A 16,066-nucleotide genomic window follows, 5' to 3' on the forward strand; every position below is an offset into this window, starting at 1 on the left:
AAAAACACCTCACAGGTAATTTTATTGATTAGAAGTCCAAAATCATGTAATTTTAGATGTAGTAATTTGATACTAATATATTGTCTTTCATCCTGTTTTTATCCTGTTGAGTGTTTTACTAAGCATCCAAAGGTCAATTATACTGCGGCAAATAACAGGCTGTTTGAACTTCCTATGAAATGTTTCTTTGAAAGGCTTTTAAATCATTAAATTACTCCTGGCTGCTCATCCTCCTCATTTACATGTCTCTTTCTTCTTTTTCCTTTTTGGTGCCAACCTCATTCACATGTTTAGATGCTCCATTATGCTAATCAGAGTTGAAGGATTAGATCAGCTAAGATGACATTGGCTCCTCTTTTCCTTAAGAAAGAAACATTTTATATTATGACTAATTGAATAACAGCCAGCACATTTTTTAGCATTTAAAGCATGCGACATTCACGTCTATCATATGATAGTCATTCATTTCAACAAGCTTTCAATTATCTCCAAGGAGACAAGAGGAATCATGACAGCTCAGATACTCAGATGCCAATTGTAAAATGCAAGAAATTTTCGGAGTCTCCAAATCATCCAACTTGTTAGTTGACAAGGAAAGTTGTCTTAATTTGCAAAACTAGATGTTAATCCAATAGACTTAATGGTTGAAACTAGGCAAAAGTTATGCAAAATCCAGACGCAAAATTTTGGCTTTTGGTTGCCATAATAATAACCTTTGAATGCAAAAAATTGTAGGAAAAATACATTGTAACTTTTTTATTAGTAACTGTATACGTGTAAATTTCAGTTATGTACAATTGGAATCTCAAATTAACAGTTGAGGATGTTGAGGACAATGACTCTAGCTTTGATCAAACGCCTGAAGAGGTTTTCAAGTCCTTCTTCAAGATCTTGAATGCACAACTCTGATTTTTGGAGCTCAATTTGCACATTTTCAATATGCTTGATGTTGTCAGATTTGATGAGAGAGCGTAATGCAGCTTCTGCATTTGCAATTTCATTTGTGTTTTGTTCTTCCACACATCCTACTCTCTTTTGGTGCATTAACTTTAAAACAAGTGACCAGCGGCACAACTTTGATTCTGCGTCTGGCCCTGAGATAAAGGACAACAAGGATTGTAGCACTCTGACTGTAACTGCTTCCACTTCTCTTAAGATGCTAATCACATCTCCATTCTCACCATCATTGTTGAAAGAAGAGGTGTTAGATTTAGTTTCCATTTGCTTCAGATTCTTTAAGGCCTTGCAGATAACCTTCTTCATTGCTTTCCTAGAGGTTAAATATTTCCTGACCTCAATTACAAGCCCCATTTCAGCTCCTCGTCTTCTGCGAAAAACTGATTGAAGTTCTTGAGTGCACTCCTTTGTCTGCAACAAAGCATCCTTGGCAGTGCTACATACATCCAAGAGCAAAAGAAATCTATCCAATAGTAATTCAACGCATTGCCGATGCTGCTCTTGGGCTAGAACCTGTAGAGTGAGGGGCAGTTGAAGCAACAAATCAACACATTCATGCAAATCTTGAAGACCATTTAGATTATGACCTATTGATGATGATGATGATGATGATGATGTAGAAGCTGTTTCTGATGCCATCAATCGGATCTCACCAACTTGTAAAGCAATGGGGTGTTGCCTCGAGGGCAAGCTGTTGGAGCGAGAATGGAAAGAAAGTCGGATGTTCAAAGGAGAGGTAGCCATTTTTTCTTGTTTTAGAGAATAGAGAAAAGGCCTTGCAATTGTGTCCAACTCAGTCTAGCTATTTGCTGTCTTTCCCTTATCATCTGCCCAATATATATTACAGAGGTGAGACATGAGGAATCTCATTCTCTTCAAATATCAATTATAAGTAACATGGACATGATTTGGATATACTCAATTAACTCAGAAATGTTTATGTTCTGTCTCCTCTCCTCCACTGACAACAACTCAGCACGTTGGTGCTGGTCTGCAGGCAACAGTCATTTTCTATCTGTTTCTTATTTTTCTTTACTTAATAATAAGTAATAATTGCATTGCTGATGAATTTGTTAGTACATATAATTTTTCTTTGGAAAACAATGGTAGGTTCATCAGGTTGCTCTCTTAATTTCTGTTGCCTTCTGCTGAAAACATATATATCCCAAGGTGAGGGAAACAAAGGGAATCTCAACCACATGATCGACTTTGATTTGCATCTAAAACAAAGGGAAACAAAGGTCTGTCTCCCCATCACCAACTTCCCAACTCGAAACCCAATTATCTAAGCCATAAAATAAAATCAGATGGGATTTGTAGCTGCACGAGTGGCGTTGACTTGGTAAAAAGAAAAGGAACGAGAGTAAAAATGACGGGCAAAATGATTTCTGAAATGAGGGGAATGTTTAATTTTTCTTCTTCGTGGGGGAATTTACAGCAAAATTGTACTCTTGGTCCAATGGCTGAGCACGTTGAGTACCCTGGTTTTGATCAGACATCTCATGATACAATCTAGTCTTGGATCTTATTAGTTACATGATTCAAATTCTGAATCATTTGGTCAATTAAACCCTGATATCATGGTAAAATCAATCTTTTGATTGAAAATTTTTATTAAACTAACATTGAAATATGTTCAACAATTGGTCCTGTTACCAAGTTTCTCTGCAAAGAGCAAACACCAAGTGTATAATAAGGAAAATTGTAGATTTGTTCATGAAAATTGTATTCATTTATGATCAGATCAAATATACATGTATTTTTTAGCCATATACAAGGACTGTACAGCAAAATTGTAGTAAGTTTTTTTCAGATGCCAATCTGTAATAATCTTCTGCAGCTAATGGCTGAGGATATTGAGAACAGGAACTCTAGTTTTAATCAAGAGCCTAAGCACGCACTCCACTCCATCCTCAAGATCTTGAATGCTTGAATCCAATTTCTGCAACTCAATTTGGGCACTCTCAGTGTTCGTGTTACTAGATTTCTTGTCTTGTGACCAATGAGAGTGCACAAAACTGCATCCATTCTCTCAAATTCATTAGTTTTTGTTGCTTCTCCCTCGCTTGTTACACATTTGGAGTGCATCAACTTGGACACCAAAGACCAATTGGTATGTTTTGGTTGCATTTTTGTCCCACTGATATAAGACAAGAGAGATTCAAACACTGTGAGGGTAACTCCTTCTACCTCTCTCAACATGCTAAATGTAGCTTCAACATCATTTTCTGAGTTACATTTACTCTTCAAATCTCTCAAAGACTTGTTTATTATCTTCTTTGCTTTCTTCCTTGAGGCCAAGTATTCTTTAGCTTCATTTGTGAACCCAGCATCATCACCTCTTCTTCTTCTTAAAATTGATTGAAGTTCTTGGTTATCTTCCTTGGCCCGCAATAAAGCATCCCTGGCTACACCACCAACATCCAAGAGCCTGAGAGACCCGTTCAACAACTCATTAACCTGTTTATCATTGCATTGTTGGGTTAAGGATTTTTGTGTGAGAGGCAATTGAAGGAAACTATCAACCAATTCATACAGATCTCTGAGGCCACTCAGTTTTTCTACAATTGATGGAGATGATGAAGAGTTGGCTTCATTGGACTTTAGCCTACATAGATGCTCATCTATTTGTGGAATAAGTGGATGAGGTCTAGAAGGCAAGCTGTTTGAACGAGCACGAAAGTTGGATTTTTGGTTCCAAGGTGAAGAAGCCATCTTTTTGTCTGAAGATCAAGAGGCTAAAGGCTTCAATGTACAATTTGATCGTTCTCAATGCACCTTCCCTCTCAAGCTCTGATCATATATATTGGCAACAGGGAGACAAAAGGAATCTCATATGCACCCTCCACGAGTCCTAACTTGATCCTGATCTGGATCTCAACATTTTTCTTGCCAATGTCTGCTCAATGTCTCCCCACACCCCAACTTACCACACAATAATCTCAACAAACTAATCTTCTTTCAAATTCTGAAAGCAAATTTAATATATAAACATGATGACCTAGCATGTTTTTTATGGAAATGGTGCGTAATTATTGTGCAAGAATGGCACTGAGGCCCCTGTCTCCTTTCTGCAATAAGCAATCATCTCCCTGTCCAATACATCCTGCATAGTCGTGAACATTTAATAAATTTCCAGGAAACTTTAATTGCAGATCACTTATCTACTCAATTATTTGGTTATGCAAAAATGATCCTACATATCAGCCTGAGCTATGCCTTATTGGGGGCAAGATTCCAATGCCGCTTGCGTTAAATTTTGAATGATTTCTTATAATGAAACCACTATTTGCCACATTACTCAAAAGCTCTTGAAACCAAATGTTTCTTAGCATAAACATAAAAGCATGGAGGGGCATGTACATTTTGAAGAGTTATAAAAAGAAAGGGTTTAAACACATTCTTCGGCATTTCATTCATTTTCAATTTTGAAATTCAATATCAAGCTCAGATTTTTACACAAACTTTGGCAGCCTCAGCAAGAATGGGTACATGGGGTGCAGAATCAATACTAGACTTTGGTCTCATGATCCCTTCGCGCGCCACGTTGCCTCTTTTCTTCAAGTCCAGAAGCTTCATTCAACATGTCTGCAGCATCCTTATGCATGTCTAGTTTGGCAAGGGCAACTGACTGCATGTAGAAGGCCGTTGGCCACTCAGGATTCACAATTTGCGCCTGCATTGCATCTGCAAGGGCAAAATCTGATTGATCACAAAATAGATAGCACAGACTGCGCCGAGCAAAAACAGTCGGGGAGACCATGGTTCCAACGTCTATGAACTGCATAGAAAGAAAAAGTAACAATAAGCCTTTCATCCCAACTCAAGATGGTTTAATACTAATCTGGGAAAGATTTATTCGGACGATCAAGAGGATCAACTTAAAGAACATAACCTCAAATATATAAAAGGTCATTTTGGCCAAGAATAGCTGCTTGACACCATGATAACTGATCTGTGGTGGCGAACACAAATTTAAAATTTAAAATATCTATATTTCCAGAGGAGAAGGTTACGTGTACGAACCCCTTCCAAGATAAGAAAAGGATAGATGACATTGACAGACAAACCAAAATGCATAAAATTCAATTAATATAATCTCAATCGTCCTAGAATTATTGGAATGTGAAAACAACAAATTAGCAAGATAGCATCATTGACAAATTCTCAAGACAGAACATAAACTACTTGACAAGTTAGACACTTAAAGTTAAACCTGGGAATAACAGTCAATGGCAGTTTTAAAATCTTTGTCACGGAATGCATAGTCCCCTCGCTTCCTAGCCTCAAGCATATCTCTCATCTGCTGGGTCCACTCTTGGAAAGATAACTGAAGCAAATCCACAATTATAAAAACTTCTTAGCAAAAGATAAAAAGAAAATGGACTGAAGGATTCACTCAAACGAATCACTCACCTCATAACTGAAGCAAATCCACAATTATAAAAACTTCTTAGCAAAAGATTATAGAAAATGGACTGAAGGATTCACTCAAATGAATCACTCACCTCATTTGTCCCTTCATCATCCTTGTAGTGATTCATCACCAATATCTGATGAATTGCTGTGAGGTCAAGTCGTGAACAGGCCTCACCCATTGGCGAAAGTGGACGCTGTGGAGTTGATGGAGCTTCCCTGTATTTTGAAATTCCAAGCATGACATAAGATGGAACCTGCAAACCAAGAGATACAATAATCAGGATCTACAAAAAAGCATGCCCCTCTGATCTTCAAGACTGCAGCCATCAGGTAATAAATGTAATTCACTGCTTATCATTTTTTAGCTTTTGGACAGTTCAAGGTAACGATAGCAAAGGTGAAGCATGTATTGAAGTATTGAAACAGAAGACCTTCTAGCATCGGTGATCATTCAGATACAATACCCATTATTTTCTTCATCAGATATAGTGTCATTCAGTGATTTTAATTACTGCAGAAACCATATCTGTGAAAAGGTTTCAACTCTTAACTAAAGGGAATAGAGGCGACCTCCATATCCTAAATCTTTGGCTCACCAATAGAGCAAGAATAAATTATTAGGAATTGAATTTGTAAAAGCAGCAAAGTTCCTCACATCAGGTTTGGTTTGCAATGGAGCAAGTGTGGCAACAAGGTCCTTCGTAGTGGGCCGCTCCCTGGGTTCATATTGCAAACATTGAGAGGCAAGGCCAACAACCACAGTCGCTTCCTCTGTTGAAAATTTTCCCTCTAAATGTGAATCCATGAGGAGAATGATGTTTTTACCCCGTATCATATCAAGTGCCTGCAGACATGCACAGCCATCAAGATAAAACCAAAGTTTGTATCCTTGGAGATTAATACTGTCTTCTAGTAGAAAGGCAAAGACATATGACAAGCAGCGGTTGAAATGGAATAGTAAAAGACTGGTCAGTAGAAGATTCAAAATTAATAAGAAAAAAGTGAACTGCTCTATGGCAGTTAAGCCTCATGAACTCACAATTTGAATAGCAAGTTCTTATTGACAAGCATTGCAGCTGATTATGGGTTGCAGAGTTTGAAAATGAAAGAAAATCTACACAATACTAGATATGCATACCTTGTATCACAAATATAAGCTACTTAAAGCCACTTACATGACTAGGAGGGATGTGCTTCCCGCTTAGCAAATCAAGAAGCACAGTGCCAAAGCTGAAAATAACGCTTTCAGGGGTGACTCTCCCTACAATATATACAATTGTGGCAATGACAAGAAGCATAAGTTCAAGAAAATTCAATGAAAAGAATCATTCAAATTAAAAAAAGAGAACATTTCTCATACGTCATATAACTTACCAAAATAGCTCATCAAAATACGATGACAGACAAACAGATAATCATACTTCGGGAAATGATTTTCTATATGTTAAGGAAAAGATAAGAACAACTCATGCATGCAAAGACTAAATGAAAACCATTTATCTGTTAACACCAGAATCCATTTTCATAAAAGCCTGGCCTCCAGTTCCCCTTTCAATGCTCTATGAAAAATACTAAGCAGTTTTTGCCAGAGAAGGTGAGCAAGAAACAAGATCTCTAGGAGCTGCAACAGTAACTGTTGATACAACAGGAAGTCTGCTAAAATTGGTAACCTAACATCATTCATATAGTTTACTTACTCAAACTTCATTGAAAAACATCAGAATGAAACACAAAGGAAGACAAGTCTTTTACTGGGAACACATACAAGAAATTGAAGCAAACCAATGGATTTGACATAAACAAATCATATAGAGTAACAGTAGTAAGGACCAAAGTCAATTCCAGAGATGAGTAACAGGTAAATCCTTTTACATTTGGACAAGATGAAGAACAAAGAATAAGTGTTTTATGACAGCAGAAACTAACCACCAGCAATAGATCAATTAGAAAACAAAATTACCATTTCTTAGATACTCAGGAGGTGTGTAGGCAAGATTAGTGCTATAACTTTTCCCATCCCTGCTATTTTTCATCAAGCCAAAACATGAAAGACGTGGATCACCATCCTACAAAGTCCAGTAAAAGGACATCAATTAGTGCCCTAAGTGAGAGTTAATGCTAGAGAAAACGGAGGAAAAAGTTCTATACGTAATAGGAAACCTTAAATTCAAGAGACAAATACCTCATCAAAAATAACCCTGTAAGCATTTAAATCATGGTATAGTGGGTGGCCCTCACTACTACAATAATCTAAAGCTTCAGCAATATAGGAAGCTACCCTTAAACGCATTGCCCACTCAATGGTTTGATTTTCCCCTGTATGATGTGAACAAAGACCCAAATTTAGTCCGAGACAAACAAAAATGTCTAGCTATAATCTCAACCTAAAGCATTTAACCAACAATAGAAAACAATCAAAGAACTAAAGCAGTTAACTAACAATAGAAAACAATCAAAGAATCTATATGTAATCTATCTTATAAGTTCAGTATGGATTATAGGAACTCAATAAATTAGCAAGAAATTAAAACAAAGATTGTTGGATAAACTGCTTATGACATGAGCAATGAATCAACAATAACGGGAAGGGAAACAAAGGCTAAGCCAGAGTTACATAAGGCATGTTCTTGACAACAATTAGCAAGAACACCTAAAATATCAATCCTGATAAAACTACTTAAAACATGAGCAAGAAATTAAAAAAAAAAATTGAACAAAAATATGAAAAAAGTGAAAAGGATTTCTTCAAGTTAAAAGAGAATGAGAACTTACAATGAAACAAATGCTTAGCAAGAGTATCATTAATCATGTACTCAGCAACAAGCAGCCTTTCATCTCCATCACAGCAATACCCTATCAAATTTGCCAGCCTCTTGTGTCTCAACTTGCCTACTCCCCATGCTTCCTCCTAACAAATCCACAAAATCCCACTTCAAATATCTCAGAAAAACCAAAAAAAAAAAACCAAAAACAATAATAATAATACCGCAAACTGTTTGGGGTCAGGCCAAGCCATCTTAGTAAACTTCTTAACAGCGATCCATTTACTGTTTTGTAAACGACCTTTGTAAACAAGGTTAGGAGCTTTATCCCCACTCTCAGAAACTATGTTATCCGAACTGAAATTATTGGTGGCCGCCTTGAGGTCAGCCAAAGAGAACTCAGAGAAAGAAGGAACTCCATTAGCAGCAGCTCGGTCGGGTCCATCACCCAAACCTGATTGGGTATGGTTCCGGGGCTCCTGATGTTGTTCTTGATTCTGGTCTTTTTCTGGGTGGGTCTCTGTTAGAAAAGATGATGCACAACAACCCATAATTCAGTTTGATTGAAGCTTTCTTTTACTTTTCAGAACAGAATGACAGACCAAAAAATAAAGGGTTTAGGACTTTGAGAGGGTTTGGGTTTCTTTCTTTGTTACTACAAAGTACTTTGTTTCCTTGTTTTGATGGTTGAGTTTGTTCTTGTTTCAGGTTTGTTCGTGTTTCAGCAACAAATGTTTAACTTGTTGCTGTGATGAAGAAGTTGATCATTTCCAGCTTTAAGACACTGATATTTATAATAGTAGTCACTTTTTTTATACAGCTCCTGGGAAATTACTCAGCTGCTTCTGAAGTTTAATCATAATTTTCAATTACCGTATTTGCTTTCAGTTTCACACAGTCTAATAGGAGAATAACTGGAACCAAAATGAGAAAAGGAATAAACAAATAAAGGAAAAGAACACTCATTCATTTGTTTTATTTATGATTTTATCTTTACATATGAATGAGTTGTAGTAGTTGTCAACAAATTTTAGTCCTTTTTCACAGCTAATTTTGACCCATTAATATTGATTAAATTAAGAATTTTAATTAAATTTATTGTAAAATAAAACTTAATTTAATTTAATTATCATTTGTTAAAAAAATGGCTTATACAACAATGTTAGATCCCAAATTTTTCTTCAAATTATTAATAATGGGTTTAAAACATTTACAGATTCAGGCCATTAATTTTTTTTTTTTGGCTCTGGTTGAACTACTATTTGACAACTGGCCCAAAAAAAAAAAACTATCTCACAAGACAAAAGGATAAAATTTTGTGTACCTTTTCATGTCCTTTTCCAGCCCCTCAATTTGTGTCATTATTTGGTTCAAATTGGCTTTCAATGAGGGTCTAGGAACAGATTAAGCATAACAAGTGATGGAGACCGCATATCTTCTCCACCAATAGTTGGCTAGTTTCTTTGTTCCATCAAATGATGATGCGCCACTCCCAGATGCCAGAGCATGGCAATTTCTTTAAGCAAGCCATCGAGTGCCTGACAAAGATATATTTAGATAGATAACAAAACTAACAACAACTTGATTCAATTGGTAAAATTTTTTTTTTTTGGTATAAATAGTTTTGGTTCGAGTTTAATTGATGATTTATTAAAATTATTTTAAATATATATGATTTATATATTTATTAATTACTTTAAATGCACAACTTATAATTATTATTTTTTAAATTATAAAATATGACACATTTTGTTAATGTGTTATATTTTAAATGAATAGTAAAATTAATAATCTAATTGTAATATTAGTTACTGTAAGATAACAAAATACTATGAAATACCAATCTCAGTATTAGGAACCAGCAACCATCTGAGAATTCCGAGAGATTACAAGGTTTGTCCAGTTATGGGGCCACCACACCCTTTTACTATCTTTTGGAACAACAAGGCTGTCAATGCCAAATTGGGATTAAACAATAATCAGCATATCTGTACGAGAAAATTGTTTTATTTTTCACTAGAAAAACAAAAGAATGAAAATAATTCTTGGATTCAAGGTTAGTTCATTTTCTTTCCGGGTTGGAATCTTTTTGGAAATCTTCTTGGATTTTCTTCTCTGCATTAATCATGGCAGTAACAGTTGTTCAGCTCAGCTACAAAGACATATTTCAGCTGTCATAATTCGAACATCGAATCTGTACTCCCAGATACTGTACTTTGTCAAGTTGAGTACAATAATTTTCGAAACTTATACAGCAGTGTCGTATCATATCAGCCAGACCATGACAAATTCCTCGGACCTGTTCCACTGCATGAATCACATTTCATAACCAACGGTCTCAATCAGGATGTTTATATATTTAAAGGGAACATAACGTCTAACGCAGGCAAACTACACATAGTTCAAATTTTCATTTTGGCCTGTCATAACATCCTTTATTTTAGTTGCTTTCGATTTGCAGGGTGTCTAACTGTGTTCTATTCAAACATTGATGTGATTTTGATTCACAATGGAAATGAAAATCGCATTAGAGTACAACATTTGATTGTGGGAATCACTCTAAAATACTCACAAAAACCTGCATTTAAAACTCTTAACCATGCAAAACTGCTGGAGAATCTGCTTACTCCGATGGTTTTGGCCACATTGGTTGCTTTCGTTTGCAGAAGCATATGCCCCATTTTTTCATGAAAGGGTGGTGCAAGGTGCATGATGCCAACTAGTTGATAGAAAAACATGAGTTGCAGTTTAAATGAGAGTTTGGATACCATGAATAGTTCTCACTTCTCACCATCCCCACATGAGCAAATGCAAAGTCAACATATCTGTTTCTTAGCAAGCTTGACAGTTGGAAGGGTTTGCAATCGCCAACCTGGCAACTTGCCCCTCCTGATCTCCTCACTTAACCATCATAGGCCATCTGAAACTATATTCTTGTCAAGGCTAGCTCCTATCTTATTTCCCTAATCAGCTAACTCATAACCAAGCCTTCCCTAACAAAAGAGCAACCAGCCAAGTTGTGCGTTAGAGGACCCATCCACGCCACCACTCTGCTTCATTTCTCACAGGGAACTAGACTGCATACTGTAAACTAGATCATCAATCCAAAGCAATGCCTTAGTTTATGTCATTTTACAGGCTTATGAAACTCTCTCAATGTTCTTGAGCAATCCTTTCTTTAACACGTTGCAAAAGCTCCACATAGGTTTTTGAGGACTCAGAAGTGAACCTTTCCATCGCCTCAAAAATGCGTTGCAAGCTCCCCTGCAGGCTATTGTTGCTAGTCTCACTCTGATACACAACATGTCCAGCTAGTGAGAGACTATTACCATCTCCAGAGACCCAAACAATTTTCTTATCTAATACTTGGATTTCTTTCTGTAACTTTTGATCCTCTCTATCCAAACTCCTAGCTCTTCTTTCTAAATCCTTATTGGCCATCATTCTTCGATGCATTTCTGACTTATCTTCTTGCCAATGCTGGAGCATACTCATAGCAAAAATTCGCATAGAGTCAACCACCTCTCTTTCAGATATTCCATCCATTGCTTGTGACCACTGATTACATATTACGAATATGGGGGGTGCGCCTATCCTACTTGGTGAGAAGGGCACTATTCCGTCATCTGTCACTTCAGGTTCATAGTAAAGACATTTCACAAGCCAATTATTCAAAGCCCTGACGTAACCCTTCTGCGCACCTATCCAACTAGAGAATCTTATAGTCCAACTAATAAGTTCATGCTCAAGCTGCGATGTGGCCTTAAGATGATCATCACTGAGTTTTTTGCCAGATCCAACAAAACCTAATGTGTTGGCTTCTCTAATCACTGTACACTGACTACGATGGCAGTCAAGCATACATTTCCACATTCTGTTTAACCTGGAAAAATATTTACAAGGAAACAACATAAGACAAATGTAAAAAAGATAATTGCAAAGGATTGACAAAAAATCACAAATTCAGTACAATCAAGGAAAAGAAAACCATGAAAAAACAACAACAAAAATCAAGTTAGCAAAAGCAAATAAAAAAAGCATGCAAGAGATTCAATCGGAAAGTAATTTGACATCATTATCTACAGAAATCATACATTTCTTTCAGCCGTTGAAGGTTTGTTTTACTTCTCAGGCCTTTATATGTTATATCCATATGACAACTCATAAGCAACATTTAACAAAATGTCCTTCTACAGCAATTAATTGGTATATGGCCAATATGGTCATAAGTCTTCCCACAGATTACAATTGTTAACATGATCTCAAAAAAGTGTATTTGAACTTGGTTTGTCATGTAAATTGTGCTAAAGTCTCACATACCTATTTATATGATTAGTGTTGGAAGATGAATTTGAAATACTTAGGTGAAAAGTCACTTTCAAACTAACTCCCTAGAAAAAAAAAGGGGGTAAATGATGCAATTTGTAGACTTAAGACTTAAAGAGTGATCAATATCTATTTTGCTATTTGGGTTAACAAAGGATCAAATGGCACTGGCTTTTTACAACTTCTAATAAGATTTTCAATAGATATAGAATCTCAAGCACTAAACCTGAAACCTAAATGAATAATCTTCCCAACATAGTAACTAGACATTTTAAGGCCAAACCCAACAACTATTTGAAGCCAATATTTCAAGAATCCACACAAAGAGAAAAAGAAAAAGAGGAAAAGAAAAGTATGATCTAACAGCATGTATCCTAATAAGCAACAGCTTGGCAGAACTTTTTGACTGGAGGCAGATTTGGTAGCTTCGTTTCTTTTTTGAACACCCCCATACCCTTTAAAGACCTCTTGGGCCAGTACCCATCACTCTTGACTGTACACTGCTACAAACTACAATGGGATATCTATTATAAAACAGCAACAACAAAAGATTCCCATGAAAAATAAAGAAAACCAATAAAAATGCCAAAGCAATGCCATTATGCAACCAAGAAAGACAGCAATAATTAATCGGATTAAAGATGCTAATTAAAGAAATGAAATAAACACAACCAAATGGCAAGGCCAAAAGTAAGACAAAATCATGTCAACTAAATGTAAAATACTCATTTAAAAAGTTAAGACTAAAGAGCAATTTAAGCAGAGAATGCAGAATGAGATAGGAAAATGCAAAAAGTTAACAAGCAGAAATAATACCCTTCAATCAGTTCATTGAGCAGTGGCCATAGTTCCTCATCCCTGATCTTATTAATTGTTACAGATATCTTGTCAATAACTTGAATTGCAATTCCTATCTTCGTGGATAGATTCCTGATAATATTCCGGGTTGAATCAACTTTGTTAGCTTCTGCACCCCTTTCATCTAGTCGCTTCAACTTGCGGCATTTCCTGTCATAAGCTACCCGCATCTTCTCCTCATTCTGCATTGCATCCAAAACTTCTAGTAAAAGAGCATCAGAAAGATTACAGAACTACTAAAAAAAGGCGCAAGTGCTATTAATCCAGGGCATAACTAAGCCATTGTAATGCCACCAAAAAACTTAAGTCAAGATGATCACAAGGTATTCCTAAAATGTGAAATATAAACCACTAGGTCCACTACCATCCTATCCATAAAGAAGGTAAAAATGCAACAACATGAAGCCCTTCAAAGGTGAATACCTCAGAGCAGTAACTTTCAGTGAAACAGTTCCTTAAACAGATATGAATCAAATTAAACTAAAACATGGGCAAGTATATAATAATAGATAATAAACATATTCTAACACAATATACAGGAATGAAAAGGACCAAAATTCAAACTAATATTAATAGCCACGAACCATATAGTTCATAATTCATACAGCATTTTGAGATAATCATGAATCTGAATTCCAAAGAGCAGATGGGTTAATGGTTGGGCACAAACAGATACCAAGTTGAACAACAAGCAACCTGTCATCAAGACAAAATATACCTTTACTTCATTGTAGAGTTTCTTTTCCCAAAGATACAACTTCTGCAAAGTGGAGGAAAGGTTTTTCGGTTTCCTGGCCAATTCTTCATTGAAGTCTAGAAAAGCTGGATCATTCTTGTCAGCCGAAGATGAAGACTCAGCAGTCTTAGAAGTAGATGGCTGAGATGACACCATTGATAATGAAGGAGTAACTACATGCAACATCTTGGAAACTGTTTCGAAAGATCCCAAAATCCACAGTTAGTATTACCGTTAGAGAAAACCCAATCTTTTTCTTCTTTCATGAAAAAAAAAAAGAACACAATCTAATCAAGCTGCAAATCAAAAACCCATATTTATAGCGAAAATCAGTACTTTCCAATCCACAGACATGTAATTCATAAAATTCCTACAGATCAAGAGAAAGGACAAACGAACGAAAATCCTTACCATGTTTGCGCTGATAAGGAAGTATTCCCACCTCAAGTAACTTGGCAATTTCATTTCCTGACTCGGAAGCTCTCACAAACTGAACCAGTATCTCTCTAACCACCTCAAAAACATCCCTTGGAGCGGCTCCTGACCCGTTACCTCGCTCCTCGGCCCTCTCGTCATCCACAACTTTCTTATCCAACACATGAACCTCATATTCCACCCCATCATTTTCCATCCCAACACTCGGCCTCGTCTGATAAAGCGAAGCCTCTGCTTCACTACTAACAACTTTCCCATCCTCATCTTCAACTGGGGACTTCGAATTCCCTCTGCTATCAACGAACTTCTGATCTCCCTGCACTTCTTTAACTACTTCATGTTGATAATCCTCATCTTCCAAATCAGGGATCCCTTCCTCTTCTCTCATCTCTCTTGAGTCCCTACTCGGCGTATACGGACGATGGTAGTTTTCATAACTCTCGAAAGGGTTCAAGAAATCCCAAGCTGAAGCTCTCGGAGGTGAAGGTGGAGGCGGCGGCGGTTTCGAGGATGATCCTGCCGCCGTCGACGACGGTTGAATTGAAGACTCATAACCAGGCAGCGAATAAGAAGAATCATTGCTAAAAACACCATAATTTTGCTTATCCGGATAAGGATATGAACTAGAACTAGGATTATTATTACTTACATAAGAGTAAGGATAATAAGAAGAAGATGAAGATTCACCCATATAAACTGTCTCTGGAATCATTGGCCTTTGTTCATAAACAATAGACGGCGTTGGTTGCTTCTTCATAAAATTCACATGCATAAACCCACCGGGAAAAATTCCATTTTCCAGAGCTCCACCAGCTTCATGCAAAGGAGAAGAATGGTCTGAACGGTGCAAAAACCCGCCAGAGTCATCTTCATCTGAATCAGAACGGAAGTGAAGATGAGACCCAGAACTCGAATAGGAAAGGTGGTGAGAAATAGCACCTTTTTGGGGTAAACTTGACCCAACTTCAACCGAATCCACCGCTTTACTTTTGAGTTTATTAGGAGACGGAAGAGAAGGAGGCAACGCCCCTGAAGAAGTTCCAAAATCATGCTCGATGAAACTATTCAAAGCCTGACCAAATGACTTCAAAGAAGCTGTGTACGCAACATGAGCTTCCGCTAAAGCAAAACGTTGCTGAATCGCTTCATCTAAAAAAGTACATCTTTCCCGACAAAGAGCAACAGCCGGGAGATCATCTAACTTTGAACTAGAACATCCCATGTCTCCAAAAAACAAAAAAGACCCAACAAGGTTTGCTATCTGATTTAGATGAAGAAAACAAAAGGCATGATTATAGTGATTGCTTCTCGGGAAAACTTCACGACGAAATGAGAGGAAAGGAAGAGAAAGAAGGAATCTGTGCCAGCTCGGAGTGTGTCGTCGGGTTGTAGCAGAAAAAGAAAGTAAGCGAACGCTTCTCAACAGTGTGCTTTGTTTGTGAGTCGGTGGACATTAATGGTGGAACGTATTTTATTGTTAAAATAAAATTAAAAAATCAAATCAAATTCTCTTTCTTTTTTTTTTATTTTCACTTTCTAAAATAAGACAAAATTTTCATCATGACGTTATCTT

General features: G+C 36.7%; 3 protein-coding genes and 1 pseudogene across 5 annotated transcripts; all 4 read right to left on the minus strand.

Annotated features, from left to right (window-relative positions):
* Positions 1–770: 770 nt before the first annotated feature.
* Positions 771–1,812, minus strand: LOC111298422 (uncharacterized). The gene has a single exon (XM_022893136.2). The coding sequence runs from the start codon at positions 1,699–1,701 to the stop codon at positions 811–813; it is 891 nt and encodes a 296-aa protein (XP_022748871.2). The 5' UTR covers positions 1,702–1,812; the 3' UTR covers positions 771–810.
* Positions 1,813–2,674: 862 nt separating this feature from the next.
* LOC111298119 (uncharacterized) lies at positions 2,675–3,797 on the minus strand (annotated as a pseudogene).
* A 471-nt stretch (positions 3,798–4,268) lies between these two features.
* On the minus strand, positions 4,269–8,979 carry LOC111298118 (serine/threonine-protein kinase BSK1-like). Of its 2 annotated transcripts, XM_022892794.2 has the most exons (9): positions 8,363–8,979; positions 8,149–8,284; positions 7,559–7,692; positions 7,337–7,442; positions 6,552–6,637; positions 6,032–6,220; positions 5,466–5,630; positions 5,174–5,287; positions 4,269–4,738 (listed from the first exon to the last, which is right to left on the minus strand). In XM_022892794.2, the coding sequence occupies exons 1-9, from the start codon at positions 8,687–8,689 to the stop codon at positions 4,469–4,471; spliced, it is 1,527 nt and encodes a 508-aa protein (XP_022748529.2). In that variant the 5' UTR covers positions 8,690–8,979; the 3' UTR covers positions 4,269–4,468. The 2 variants fall into 2 exon arrangements, with proteins under 2 accessions (XP_022748529.2, XP_022748530.2); XM_022892795.2 differs by lacking the exons at positions 7,337–7,442; positions 7,559–7,692 and having other exon boundaries at positions 8,363–8,824.
* Positions 8,980–10,129: 1,150 nt separating this feature from the next.
* On the minus strand, positions 10,130–15,938 carry LOC111298120 (uncharacterized). Of its 2 annotated transcripts, XM_022892798.2 has the most exons (5): positions 15,433–15,938; positions 14,470–15,366; positions 14,041–14,252; positions 13,281–13,504; positions 10,130–12,021 (listed from the first exon to the last, which is right to left on the minus strand). In XM_022892798.2, the coding sequence occupies exons 1-5, from the start codon at positions 15,713–15,715 to the stop codon at positions 11,292–11,294; spliced, it is 2,346 nt and encodes a 781-aa protein (XP_022748533.2). In that variant the 5' UTR covers positions 15,716–15,938; the 3' UTR covers positions 10,130–11,291. The 2 variants fall into 2 exon arrangements, with proteins under 2 accessions (XP_022748533.2, XP_022748532.2); XM_022892797.2 differs by having other exon boundaries at positions 14,470–15,938.
* Positions 15,939–16,066: the final 128 nt, after the last annotated feature.

This window comes from Durio zibethinus, chromosome 16, assembly GCF_047325235.1.
Source record: "Durio zibethinus cultivar Kanyao isolate XHJ-2024 chromosome 16, ASM4732523v1, whole genome shotgun sequence".
NCBI lineage: Eukaryota > Viridiplantae > Streptophyta > Magnoliopsida > Malvales > Malvaceae > Durio > Durio zibethinus.

What these genes read in the sequence shown, in the direction of transcription:
- LOC111298118 (XM_022892794.2), bottom strand. Translation starts at nt 8,689, where the DNA reads ATGGGTTGTTGTGCATCATCTTTTCTAACAGAGACCCACCCAGAAAAA. An exon ending in CTGACCCCAAACAGTTTGCG is followed by an intron (nt 8,285 to 8,362) that starts GTATTATTATTA and finishes TGGATTTGTTAG; the next exon opens with GAGGAAGCATGGGGAGTAGG. An exon ending in CATTGCAAACCAAACCTGAT is followed by an intron (nt 5,631 to 6,031) that starts GTGAGGAACTTT and finishes CTTGGTTTGCAG; the next exon opens with GTTCCATCTTATGTCATGCT.
- LOC111298120 (XM_022892797.2), bottom strand. Translation starts at nt 15,715, where the DNA reads ATGGGATGTTCTAGTTCAAAGTTAGATGATCTCCCGGCTGTTGCTCTT. An exon ending in TCCTTATCAGCGCAAACATG is followed by an intron (nt 14,253 to 14,469) that starts GTAAGGATTTTC and finishes CTTTCGAAACAG; the next exon opens with TTTCCAAGATGTTGCATGTA. An exon ending in CTCAATGAACTGATTGAAGG is followed by an intron (nt 12,022 to 13,280) that starts GTATTATTTCTG and finishes ATATTTTTCCAG; the next exon opens with GTTAAACAGAATGTGGAAAT.
- LOC111298422 (XM_022893136.2), bottom strand. Translation starts at nt 1,701, where the DNA reads ATGGCTACCTCTCCTTTGAACATCCGACTTTCTTTCCATTCTCGCTCC.